This window comes from Bufo bufo, chromosome 3, assembly GCF_905171765.1.
Source record: "Bufo bufo chromosome 3, aBufBuf1.1, whole genome shotgun sequence".
NCBI lineage: Eukaryota > Metazoa > Chordata > Amphibia > Anura > Bufonidae > Bufo > Bufo bufo.
The window spans coordinates 683,315,470-683,328,211 of NC_053391.1; the positions used below are offsets into that span (position 1 = coordinate 683,315,470).

The following is a 12,742-nucleotide window of genomic DNA, read 5'->3' on the forward strand; positions in this document are numbered from 1 at the left end:
GGAGATCCTCTCCAAAGCCTGAAGAAAAAGAGACAACCTTCCTCCCACCGGAAAGGAACCGTCAATGCTGACTGTTTTTAGAACAGTTACTGGACTGGGAGCTGAAAAGGAAACCTTTTTCCTTCGTATCCTCGTTACCGCTCCAGTATTTTTGTGTCTTTTATCTTATATTATAATTCACTCTTGTTTTTACGAAAAAACTGACGCTTTTTTGTAGGTTTGGAGGATGCGAAGCCTTTTTTTGTTGTCTGTGGCTCTCTCCATTAAATAGTCTAGAACCGATCCAAATAAGAAATCTCCCTGGCAGGGAATAGCACATAATTTATTTTTGGATCCTGTATCTCCTGACCACCCTTTCAACCAAACGGCTCTTCTTGCGGATTTAGATAAGGTCGCAGATCTAGCACTCAGTTTTAAGGCATCTGCAGAGGCATCTGATATAAAGTCGACCTCTTTCATGATCGTAGGGAAAACCTCTAGTAATTGTTCTCGTGGAGTTTTGTTTTCTATGTGGGATTCCAGGTCCTGTGACCATAACTTAAGGGATCTTGCTGTGGAAGTAGCGGCAATATTATTAGGTTTGAATGCCTGAGTAGAGGCTTACCAGGCGTTCTTAATGTATACCTCAGCTCTTCTGTCCATTGGATCTTTTAAAGCCCCTAAATCTTCAAATGGTAAGGCAGATTTTTTTGGAGGAGATCTTGGCAATAGGACCTATCTTAGGAGGCCTATCCCAGGAAGAGCATTCCCCCTCATCAAAAGGATACTTTCTTTTAACATTTTTTGGGATGAAGAATTTTTTGTCTGGTCTTTTCCATTCTTTTTGAACTAGGAATTTTATGTTCTCATTTATAGGAAAAACCCTTGATTTATTATGACCCAGGTCACCGAACATGATCTGCTGGACTGTCTTTTGCTCCTTAGACTCGTCCACCTTCATTGTGGCCCTAATGGGCCTAAGCAAGGAGTCTGTTTCCTCATGGGAAAATAATGGTTTACCCACTGACTCCTCTTCTGATGATGAATCCAATGAGCCTGCTTGCCATGAGAGGGGGGGGGGGGTGAAAGGAACTACTTAAATTCTTTCATAGAATCTGCGATTTCGGATTTCACCATGTTCTTGATACTTTGCATAAACGATGGGGACTCCTCTTCTACCATCTTATTAATACAGTGCTGGCAAAGCAACTTTGGCCAGGATGGGGTTAACTTTTTCCTACAAGTTGCGCACTCTTTCCCACGTGTGTTTTAGAAGTCTCCTTCCTAGGGCTCTTTTTGGTATTCTAGGAATAAACAGAATGTCCCCCTTAGAATAAGGAACTTTGTAAGGATAATGCTGGGTATTGACGCCCTTACCCCACCAGGAGTACCGATAGTGTATCGAGGTTGTCCTGGTCACCAGTGCGCTGACCACTCTCCTCTTCCATGGTACAGTCCAGAGATGGAGGGTCTTCCATAGACTAGGTCTGTAGAGGTCCTCTCAGGCTGGCTGGCACCCTTCCACCTGCGCACTGAACGGGGTTAAATACCCCAGGTAAGGTCCCTTGAAGAAATCCGCTCTCTACTTCCGGAACGTCGTGCGTTCCAAATACCGGAAGTGGCCGTACGTCACTTCCGGTCCGCTCCTAAACGTGAGAACAAGAGCCCCGCTCCGCCCCCCTGCCTCTGTAATGCCACAAGGGAAGCAGCCAGCGGGAGGAAGAGGCCCCGGATCTCCTGAACACCACCAGGAGGTTCCGGCGTGACAGTGGTACCTCCCGGTACCACTGGACTACATGCGGATCCCCCTCGGCTACAGCCAGGACCAGGAAGGGTGGAAATCCAGACTTTAGGCGGCTTCTAGTGGAGACTTACGCCGTACCAGGTAACCCCTATGGATATAACACACCGACGGGGCCCTGCAGCCTTTGTAGCTCTCCACAGAAAGAGTCCTATCCATAGGACAGGAAACAGGAACTGGTGGAGGGAGGTCGGGTCCCTCCATAAGAAGCTCTCCACGAAAGTTCCCGTTTCCTGTCCTGGATGGAGGCGGGCTCTCTGAAGGGTGGCGTCATGGGCATAAGGAAAAGAATGGTTTTCTTAGATTTTTCCAGAAACAGCACCACGCTTGTCCTTAGGTTGTGTCTGGTATTGCAGTACTCTGGTAGATCGTGTTGAGCTGCAATACCAGACACGGCCACCGACAAAAGTTGTGCCATTTCTGCAAAACAAGGATCCAGTTCCCAGGAACCATGTTGAGGAGCAGTGCCATATAAAGGGGTTGCCCAGTTCGCCTGACTTGTCACATGCCACTTAGGACCCCAATAAAGCTAGGTAGCAATACTTGACCTGTATTGGTTTCACGCAGCTTTCCCAGAGATGGATAACAAGGAAACCATCAAACAAAGCTTGACGAAAGAAGGACTACAAGCATTACAAAAACATGGATGCTCTTCCAGAAGCAGCGCCACACCTGTCCATAGGTTGTGTCTGGTACTGCAGTTTAGTTCCATCAAAGTGCAGTACCTCACACTGCCTGTGGACAAGTGTGAAGCCATTTCTAGTAGAAAGCAGCCATGTTTTTGTAATCAATACTAGACCGCCCAACCAACATTAATCACCTATCCACAAGCTAAGGTAATAGATCTGAAAAGTAGGGGTCGACTACTGGGACCACCTCCCACCAGTCACTAGAAAGGAAGCGCAAGTCCCGTTCCACAGGTATTTCAACTGAACCACTCCACTCAGTCTATAAATCTCAGGCCCTCTTCTACTGATCGGTGGAAAGGAGGTATTACACCATGCACACTGAAACCAATGGGATAGTCATGAAACGATTGAATGCGTCGGGTCCCTCAGGAAGAGAAGCAACTCTCCTCCTCGCTGGAAGATGGAGAGGGGTCACCTTAGTGGAGACCTTCATCTATCATCTCAGAATTCCTCAAATTAAGCCAGAATTCCTGGATTTAAACCACAGAGGCATCTAATGAATGGACTAATGTCATGTCTGGCTGCTAATACCTACCAGACCATGGAGGGGCAGCAGATACCATACATCCTCCATTGTTTCCAATGGTAGACAGTCACAAAATATAATTCCCACCTACAGAGGTTGGTCTTCAACCAAGGACCAAAAGCTTACCTGCAGACATTAGGTATTCTCTTACAACCGGCATTCTGAAGTTCCCAGCCAATGTGGTCGGGTACGGCTTAATACCGGGGAACTTCTTGGAGACACCGGTGGCTTCGGTACCGAAGTTGCAAAAGAAGCCCAGAGCCATGACACCGTGGGGGTGGTAGCCGAAGATGTAGTTGCAACTGGGAAGCAGGTTGTGGGTTTTGACCAGCTGGAAGACACATTTAAGAAGCTTAGTTGTCAGATCGACAAGTCTGCAGGTTCTCGGCACCTCAGGCCTAATGCCTACTGACCGACAATAAGAGCACATGAAGCCACCAGGACCAACAACCTCAAAATTCAGCGCCATGACAAAGGGCAGTGGTGGAATGGTCTCAGATAACATGACTACTCCATCTGGACACTTCTTCCCAGTCAAAGTCTGGGAGCTCCCAGAGTCAACTGAGGAGTCATATTGACAAAGACAATGGGATAACCCTCCCATGACCCACCTCAGCCCATCTCGGCTCTGCTACATCTGGATAACTAGTAGCTTTAGGACAGAAGGGTTTGGCTTAAGAGCGACGCTGCAGTGACAACATACAAAGTCCACGGACACAGGAAAATCGATGGCGTCACATCTGTGCAAATATGCAGAAACTCACCCGTATCGGAAAGTAGTCCCTGAAGTAGCGCCACGCAGTCCAGTTCCTAAACCACGTGGATCGTCTGCCACCTGAAATAAGATGGACACCGGCTGCAGGGTAAGCCTAAAGAGTGTATGGCGCAAAAAAACCCATAGGGGAATGCAAGTCCTCAACACCTTCAAGATCCCTACTTGTTGCCAGTGAATGGAAACATACATCGTGTCCACTGAGAACTAAATTATGTTCAACTGCAACACGGCAACGATACAAATGAACCCCTTGTGGCAGTTGGACATGATTTTCAGCCTCTCAGTGGAGGCCATGAAAGCTTTCCTTCACTGATGGCAAGCAGAGATGTCAAAACTGGTGATCAGTTAAAACACAGAATATTAGAAAATATGGAATGCTGGAAGACAAGAAATGATGCTTGCAGAATAGGATATAACTCACAGTACAGGATAAGTAATGTAATGTACAGTCGTGGCCAAAAGTTTTGAGAATGACACAAATATTAGTTTTCACAAAGTTTGCTGCTAAACTGCTTTTAGATCTTTGTTTCAGTTGTTTCTGTGATGTAGTGAAATATAATTACACGCACTTCATACGTTTCAAAGGCTTTTATCGACAATTACATGACATTTATGCAAAGAGTCAGTATTTGCAGTGTTGGCCCTTCTTTTTCAGGACCTCTGCAATCCGACTGGGCATGCTCTCAATCAACTTCTGGGCCAATTCCTGACTGATAGCAACCTATTCTTTCATAATCACTTCTTGGAGTTTGTCAGAATTAGTGGGTTTTTGTTTCTCCACCCGCCTCTTGAGGATTGACCACAAGTTCTCAATGGGATTAAGATCTGGGGAGTTTCCAGGCCATGGACCCAAAATGTCAACGTTTTGGTCCCCGAGCCACTTAGTTATCACTTTTGCCTTATGGCATGGTGCTCCATCGTGCTGGAAAATGCATTGTTCTTCACCAAACTGTTGTTGGATTGTTGGAAGAAGTTGCTGTTGGAGGGTGTTTTGGTGCCATTCTTTATTCATGGCTGTGTTTTTGGGCAAAATTGTGAGTGAGCCCACTCCCTTGGATGAGAAGCAACCCCACACATGAATGGTCTCAGGATGCTTTACTGTTGGCATGACACAGGACTGATGGTAGCGCTCACCTTTTCTTCTCCGGACAAGCCTTTTTCCAGATGCCCCAAACAATCGGAAAGAGGCTTCATCGGGGAACATGACTTTGCCCCAGTCCTCAGCAGTCCATTCACCATACTTTCTGCAGAAGATCAATCTGTCCCTGATGTTTTTTTGGAGAGAAGTGGCTTCTTTGCTGCCCTTCTTGACACCAGGCCATCTTCCAAAAGTCTTCGCCTCACTGTGCGTGCAGATGCGCTCACACCTGCCTGCTGCCATTCCTGAGCAAGCTCTGCACTGGTGGCACTCCGATCCCGCAGCTGAATCCTCTTTAGGAGACGATCCTGGCGCTTGCTGGACTTTCTTGGACGCCCTGAAGCCTTCTTAACAAGAATTGAACCTCTTTCCTTGAAGTTTTTGATGATCCTATAAATTGTTGATTGAGGTGCAATCTCAGTAGCCACAACATCCTTGCCTGTGAAGCCATTTTTATGCAACGCAATGATGGCTGCACGCGTTTCTTTGCAGGTCACCATGGTTAACAATGGAAGAATAATGATTTCAAGCATCACCCTCCTTTTAACATGTCAAGTCTGCCATTTTAACCCAATCAGCCTGACATAATGATCTCCAGCCTTGTGCTCGTCAGCATTCTCACCTGAGTTAACAAGACGATTACTGAAATGATCTCAGCAGGTCCTTTAATGACAGCAATGAAATGCAGTGGAAAGGGTTTTTTGGGATTAAATAAATTTTCATGGCAAAGAAGGACTATGCAATTCATCTGATCACTCTTCATAACATTCTGGAGTATATGCAAATTGCTATTATAAAAACTTAAGCAGCAACTTTTCCAATTTCCAATACTTATGTAATTCTCAAAACTTTTGGCCACGACTGTACACAGTGCCTGCACCAGCAGAACAGTGAGTGCAGCTCTGGAGTATAATACAGGATGTAACTCAGGGTCAGTACAGGATAAGAAATGTATGTACACAGTGACTCCACAAGCAGAATAGTAAGTGCAGCTCTGGAGTATAAAACAGGATCTGTAGTTTTACCTATCAGTGAGGCTGCGTTCAGTTCTACGATTGGACCCTTGGCGAAAGGAAGCCTTGAAATTATAAGGTGGTCGGCACAGTCCTTTCTTGCTTTAGTAATGGCGAGATGGAACACCATTAACGTCTTCCCCATCTTGTGTGATACTGTCACAGTGACTACCACTTGCCACCACACCACTAGGGGGAGCTCACTGCTTGCAGATTAATAAAGCTCCCATTGAGTTCAATTGTAGCTATATAAATCCATGTGCATTGATCTCCCCCTAGTGGTGGCTGCTAGCAGTCAATTATCTATTTTATGAAGACAGATCTCTCAGAAGTACAGACAGTGAATATCTTTATGCACCATTTTGCTGCTGTTGGGAACGAGACATAAATCTCACCTTTACTGGGGGTTTTCCAGTCAAACACGAGCCAGGCCAGATATAACGCAGCGATGAGCCACCAGTCTGTGCAGAAGAGGTAGAGGAGGATCGCGGTGCAGGCCACCCCTGTTATATAGAAATAACGTTATACGGGGGCAGTGCTCAGACTATTCTGGAGATTTTTATCCCACGCTTCCCCTTTGCAGCATCTGCCATAAATCGAGTCACCGGTGACGCACGTTACAACACGTAACATCTTACCTACAATAAAAACGGTCAAGACCCATTGTAACACGGAGATGATTTGAAGATTTCTTTCCACTCGAGACCTGGATGGCCGGGGGACGGAGGGCGGATCCTGCACGGTGGAGCGGAGGCTGGATTCAGTCCCTGTAGAGACACAAGACCCTCATTACTCTGTACAAGTGTCCCCCCTCCCCCCCAAGCTGTCACTAAAAATCATTCGGTCACCCCTCCATGATTTCAATGCTACTGCCTGTTACAGCTCCAATTCTGATGATTTTAATTTATACTCCGGTCACACCCAGAGCTGCATCTACAACTTCTACTGGGACGGTCTGCAGTGTGTGCAGATTTTCCAGTTTCTTATAATGCACCGCTGTCCTCTCTATGCAAAGTGGAAAGGAAAGAATTTGGGGTACAGGCCCAATATTACCTATGCCTACTATGTTTTGCCCATCTCTCTGCGGAGGCCAGCAGTGCCAGAAAGTTAACTGGGCACATGGCTCATTTAAAGGACTTTTCCCAGATTTTTTTTTACTGCTGACACCTCAGACCCCCTGATCAGATGTTTGAGAAGGCAGCAGTGCTCCTGTGAGCATCGCATCCTTCTCTCCGCTCGTCCGAGGCCGAGTGACAACACGTTCATGTATAATGTGGCCTAGGAGCAGCTCAGCCCCATTAAAGTGAATGTGGCTGAGGGGCAATACCAAGAACGGCCACTATACAATATACGGCGCTGTGCTTGGTGAGCTGTGAGACGGCAGCGGCACTGACAGGAGCACTGGTACCTTCTCAAAAAGCTGATCGGTGGGGGTCCCAGGTGTTGGACCCCCACCGATCAGATACTGATCAACCTCTCCAGAGAATAGGTCATCAGTAAAGAAAACCCTTTTAACTAGAGCTCTGGACTGTGTCTCCACAACCCTCCCTCATCTGCTTCAAACAGTGTTATTATTAGGTCCAAAATGCTTACAGCCTCCACTAGAGGGAGCTTACTATACATTCTCCCTGCCTACAGCCACTACTAGAGGGAGCTTACCAAAAATTCTGCCTGCCTACAGCCTCCACTAGAGGGAGCTTACTATACATTCTGCCTTCCTACAGCCTCCACTAGAGGGAGCTTACTATACATTCTGCCTGCCTACAGCCACCACTAGAGGGAGCTTACTATACATTCTGCCTGCCTACAGCCACCACTAGAGGGAGCTTACTATAAATTCTGCCTTCCTACAGCCTCCACTAGAGGGAGCTTACTATACATTCTGCCTGCCTACAGCCACCACTAGAGGGAGCTTACTATACATTCTGCCTGCCTACAGCCACCACTAGAGGGAGCTTACTATAAATTCTGCCTTCCTACAGCCTCCACTAGAGGGAGCTTACTATACATTCTGCCTGCCTACAGCCACCACTAGAGGGAGCTTACTACAAATTCTGGATAGGATTGCAAAGGATTGGGCGTCACTCAATATCTGGCATTGATATAGGCAAAAGCAAGGAATGGTTTAAACAGTATTATTTAATAACTAACAACATGTTGTATAAAATACATAAAATAACATAAAACACTCTAAAATGCACATATACCCTGTTAGGACCACTATAGTAATGATGTTCAATCTCTATTGTTCTTGTTAAAGTCCATAATAGGTCATATTGAAGTCCTTAATGGGTCATATGGTGATAACCAGGTGAAGTAAATGCGGTTAGTATTGGTGTGGAAAGCGCTATATTAATTGCAAGTGTACTTTACCACTCCTAATAGTCGGGTCGTTACTTGGCTGTGAGTCGCAGGAATCACTCCTGTTAGCCGTCCGGCTGTTGAGCTGTGAGCTGCAAGGACCTTTGGAGGCGTGCTCGCCTGTTGGCGATTCCCCGTATTGCTGAATGTACTCTGACCTTCCAGGACCTGACGGTGGCGTCCCACGTGGTTTCAGTCCGATAGGTCAGATGACTTCCTGTTTCAAGCGGGGTTTTCAAATAGTTGTAAAGTTCACTTAAGTTGTAAGCGTCTTCCTTATCTTGTCCCACACTGTCTGCCAACCATACGAGTTTCGGGATGAGATCCCTTCCTCAGTGGTACAGACAGTGGGAAAAAAATGTCCTTTTTATATCATCTATAATTGATGAATTGCATGCTGGGACAGTGGGGGACTTGGAAGACCAGGAAATGGATTTTAGTAGTAGTTCATTCATAATCATTCAGGTGTATATACTATCATACAAAAACAATATTTTCGACACTATGTGTATGTTTTGTTGATCCTGTCAAAGTATAGTGCTCTATAAATGCACCGAACATATAAAAAACATAAGTTTTATTAAATATAACATATATAGAGATATATATATATATATAAAAAACACATATGCGCACCAGCGATTTCGGTGCGTTTTTAGTAAGACCATATAAAACGATATAAAAGCAATGGTAATCAGTAGAATCATTCTTAAATCAATAATTTCTCAAATACTTTTTCATTAAAAACATCATTTACCCAATTAAAATAATAAATATTCATAATAGTGTTAAAAACATGTCTGTATATAGTAAAAACTCCCGACATTTTGAAATTCACAAAAAACGCACCTGCGGTTTTGATGCGTTTTTGGTGCGTTTTTGCTAAAAACACTTAATATGAAATGAGGATAGTAGTGGGGGTATAAGGGAACATTTCCCATGTTGTACAGCACAATAGAGTTCAATCATAATGTCCATATTTGTAGTTAAACCTTAATAATGTTGTTATAGGGGCGCGGGCCTGCCTAGAAGGAGAGATCTGGGTGCTGATAACACAGCCTGACACTAGATGTCTCGTTCAGGGCAGACCAACGACCCTCTACAGAAATGCAAAGAGTTCTAGATCTGCGTTCAGACCCCTTGGAATAAGGGAGTCGAACTCAAAGATCCTCTTGGATTCATTCCTGGACATACGGAGAATATGATTCCCACCTCGCCATGGTTTTTCAATTTTCTCTATGGCCATATATACCAGACTAGATGGGTCACTCTTGTGATAATCCCTATAGTGTTTTGATAGAGCATGCAATTCATATCCCTTTTTTATGTTGTTTACGTGTTCTGATATCCTCTTTTTTAAGGTGCGTTTTGTGCGTCCTATGTACTGTTTATGACATGGGCATTCTATCAAGTAAATCACATTGACAGAATCACATGTCAAACCCTCCTTAATATCCAAAGAGAATGAGTTCTGGGTTGAGGTTGCTTTCAATATCTTTTTAGAGAATGTAGTAATTCTACAATTGGAGCAACGACCACATCTATGGAATCCTTTGAAGGATAGCCAGTTTTGTTTCTGTATCTTGTGTCCTTTATTCTTTATAGATGGCGCTACCTTCAATCCCAAATTTGAGGCTCTAGTATATGTGATCTGGGGTTTATTGGTAAGTATAGGCCCAACTATCTTGTCTCCAAGTAAATGGTGCCAGTACTTCGCAATAATCCTCTCCATACTTCTGTACTGAGCACGAAACGGTAGAATCATTCTTATTTTTTCATCATTCATCTGTTTTTGTTTAGGGGCAAAGAAATCTATTCTGTCCAACAATTTGACTTCTTCCAGTGATTTTTCCAAATGATGGACCGGATACTGTCTATCAATAAATTGTTGTTTCAAAGTTTCTGCCTCTGTTGTAAATTGTTGATCTTGTGTACAGTTTCGTTTTAATCTTCTAAATTGGACCTTGGGGACATTAATGAGCCACCTTGGTAGGTGGCAACTCGTGTATAGTATAAAGCTGTTTTTGCTCACCGATTTATGATGTGTACTACACATTAATTTGCCCCCCTCAACTTTGATATCAAGGTCCAAAAATTGGATGTTATTCATATCTATAGTGGAAGTGAATTTTAAATTTAAATTATTCATATTTATTTCTTCCAAAAAAGTGATAAGTGACGGCATCGTGCTCTGCCATATGAACACGATGTCGTCTATATAGCGACGCCACAGTACCAGATCCGCCCCCAGTCTGGGTGCAATGGCAGTGGATTCCCACTCTGCCATGAATAGATTAGCATAACTGGGGGCGAATCTGGTACCCATGGCGGTGCCCTTGCACTGAACATAAAAGTCACCATTGAAGGAGAAATAATTGTGCGTCAGTATGTATCTGACACCTTCTATTATGTAATGAATTTGTTCTTCGTTCATAGTTCCACTCTGGGTCAATTGTTGTCGTAATGCCCCTATACCCTGTTCATGGTCTATTATGGTATATAGGGAATTGACATCTAATGTACCCAGTATATATCCTTCCTTATATTGGATCCCTTCTAACAATTTAATTACTTCGGTAGTGTCTTTGATATATGAAGGTATATTTTTTACAATTGGTTGTAACAGTTGATCAATATATCTTGACAGATTGGAGGAAATAGAATTTATCCCTGATATTATGGGCCTTCCTGGGGGTTTCGTTAAGGTCTTATGTATCTTGGGAATGCAGTACATTACTGGCATTCTCTTTTCTGTATTCATAATGTATTTTGCCTCTTGTTCTAACAGGATTGCCGAGGTGGTACCTTTTTTACAATATTGTGTTAACCGTTTAAAGTAGTCCTCTGTAGGGTCTTGTTTTAATTTGATATATGTGGATTCCTCATTTAATTGCCGCAGGCATTCCTCTATATAATCATTTGTATTGAGGATTACGATCGCTCCCCCTTTATCAGCTGGTCTTATTGTTATGTCATTACTAGATTGTAGCTGTTTAATTGCCTCTATTTCTTTCCTGGATAAATTGTATCTCAGGTTGTTTCCCTTCAATTTCCTCAAATCATCCTCAACGCATTTTTTCAAAGTTGCCATATGTTGGCTTATTTCTTGTTTCGGGTAGTTTTTAGAAGTTACTCTCAGACTTGTATGTAAATATTGATTATTTTCTGAATTGCCATTGGTCTCCATTATCGGATTCTTAATATAATACTTTTTTAAACAAAGTTTTCTAATAAATTTTTCCACACCAATGTATGTGGAAAATTTATCCAATTTGGTTGTAGGAGCGTATTTTAAACCCTTGTTTAGTAAAGTGACCTGTGCATTTGAAAGTTGGGTATTACTTAAATTCACTATGCATGATGTGTTCTCTGTTTGTTGTACCTGTTTTTTCTTAGTGTCTACCTCTTCTAATCCTTCTTCTCCCCTGTGGGATTGTGTCCTTATAGGTGTTCTCTCCTGATTCTGTGAGGGATAGTGATTCCGTGATGAGTGATAGTTCTGTCTGGGATAGTGATGATTGTGATTGTATCTTTGTGATGTATCTCTCTGGGGGGGGTGTCGGTGTCTTAAGTTGTACTGGTGATGTTGCCTCTGTTCCCTCGTGTTGTCTCTTATTGGGGTAGGTGATCGGGGTTTTCTTATTCTTGTTTTGTGGTGAGGGGGAGTGTAATCTAAAAAAAAGGGGTGATGAGAGTGACTCATACCGATTTGATGTTGGAACGTTATAGTGGGGTATATCTCCCTTTTTATTTATATCTCCATTTCTTTGTAGTCTAGGAAACTCAGTGTCTTGCTCATTACTGATAAGTTCCCCCACAGCCATGTCGGGAACATCACGCATATGTGTGTATATATATATATATATATATATATATATATATGTTATATTTAATAAAACTTATGTTTTTTATATGTTCGGTGCATTTATAGAGCACTATACTTTGACAGGATCAACAAAACATATACACATAGTGTCGAAAATATTGTTTTTGTATGATAGTATATACACCTGAATGATTATGAATGAACTACTACTAAAATCCATTTCCTGGTCTTCCAAGTCCCCCACTGTCCCAGCATGCAATTCATCAATTATAGATGATATAAAAAGGACATTTTTTTCCCACTGTCTGTACCACTGAGGAAGGGATCTCATCCCGAAACTCGTATGGTTGGCAGACAGTGTGGGACAAGATAAGGAAGACGCTTACAACTTAAGTGAACTTTACAACTATTTGAAAACCCCGCTTGAAACAGGAAGTCACCTGACCTATCGGACTGAAACCACGTGGGACGCCGCCGTCAGGTCCTGGAAGGTCAGAGTACATTCAGCAATACGGGGAATCGCCAACAGGCGAGCACGCCTCCAAAGGTCCTTGCAGCTCACAGCTCAACAGCCGGACGGCTAACAGGAGTGATTCCTGCGACTCACAGCCAAGTAACGACCCGACTATTAGGA

The 12,742-nt window shown here is 43.6% G+C and overlaps 1 protein-coding gene across 1 annotated transcript in view; it reads right to left on the reverse strand.

The window, feature by feature from the left end:
* Positions 1-12,742, reverse strand: part of LOC120996509 (diacylglycerol O-acyltransferase 2-like) — a 320,553-nt gene that overhangs the window by 21,371 nt on the left and 286,440 nt on the right. The window contains exons 3-5 of the mRNA XM_040426448.1: positions 6,317-6,424; positions 3,760-3,830; positions 3,122-3,326 (exon numbers count right to left, since the gene is read on the reverse strand). Of these exons, the coding sequence (XP_040282382.1) occupies positions 3,122-3,326; positions 3,760-3,830; positions 6,317-6,424 (384 nt within the window). The remainder of the gene's footprint in view (positions 1-3,121; positions 3,327-3,759; positions 3,831-6,316; positions 6,425-12,742) is intronic.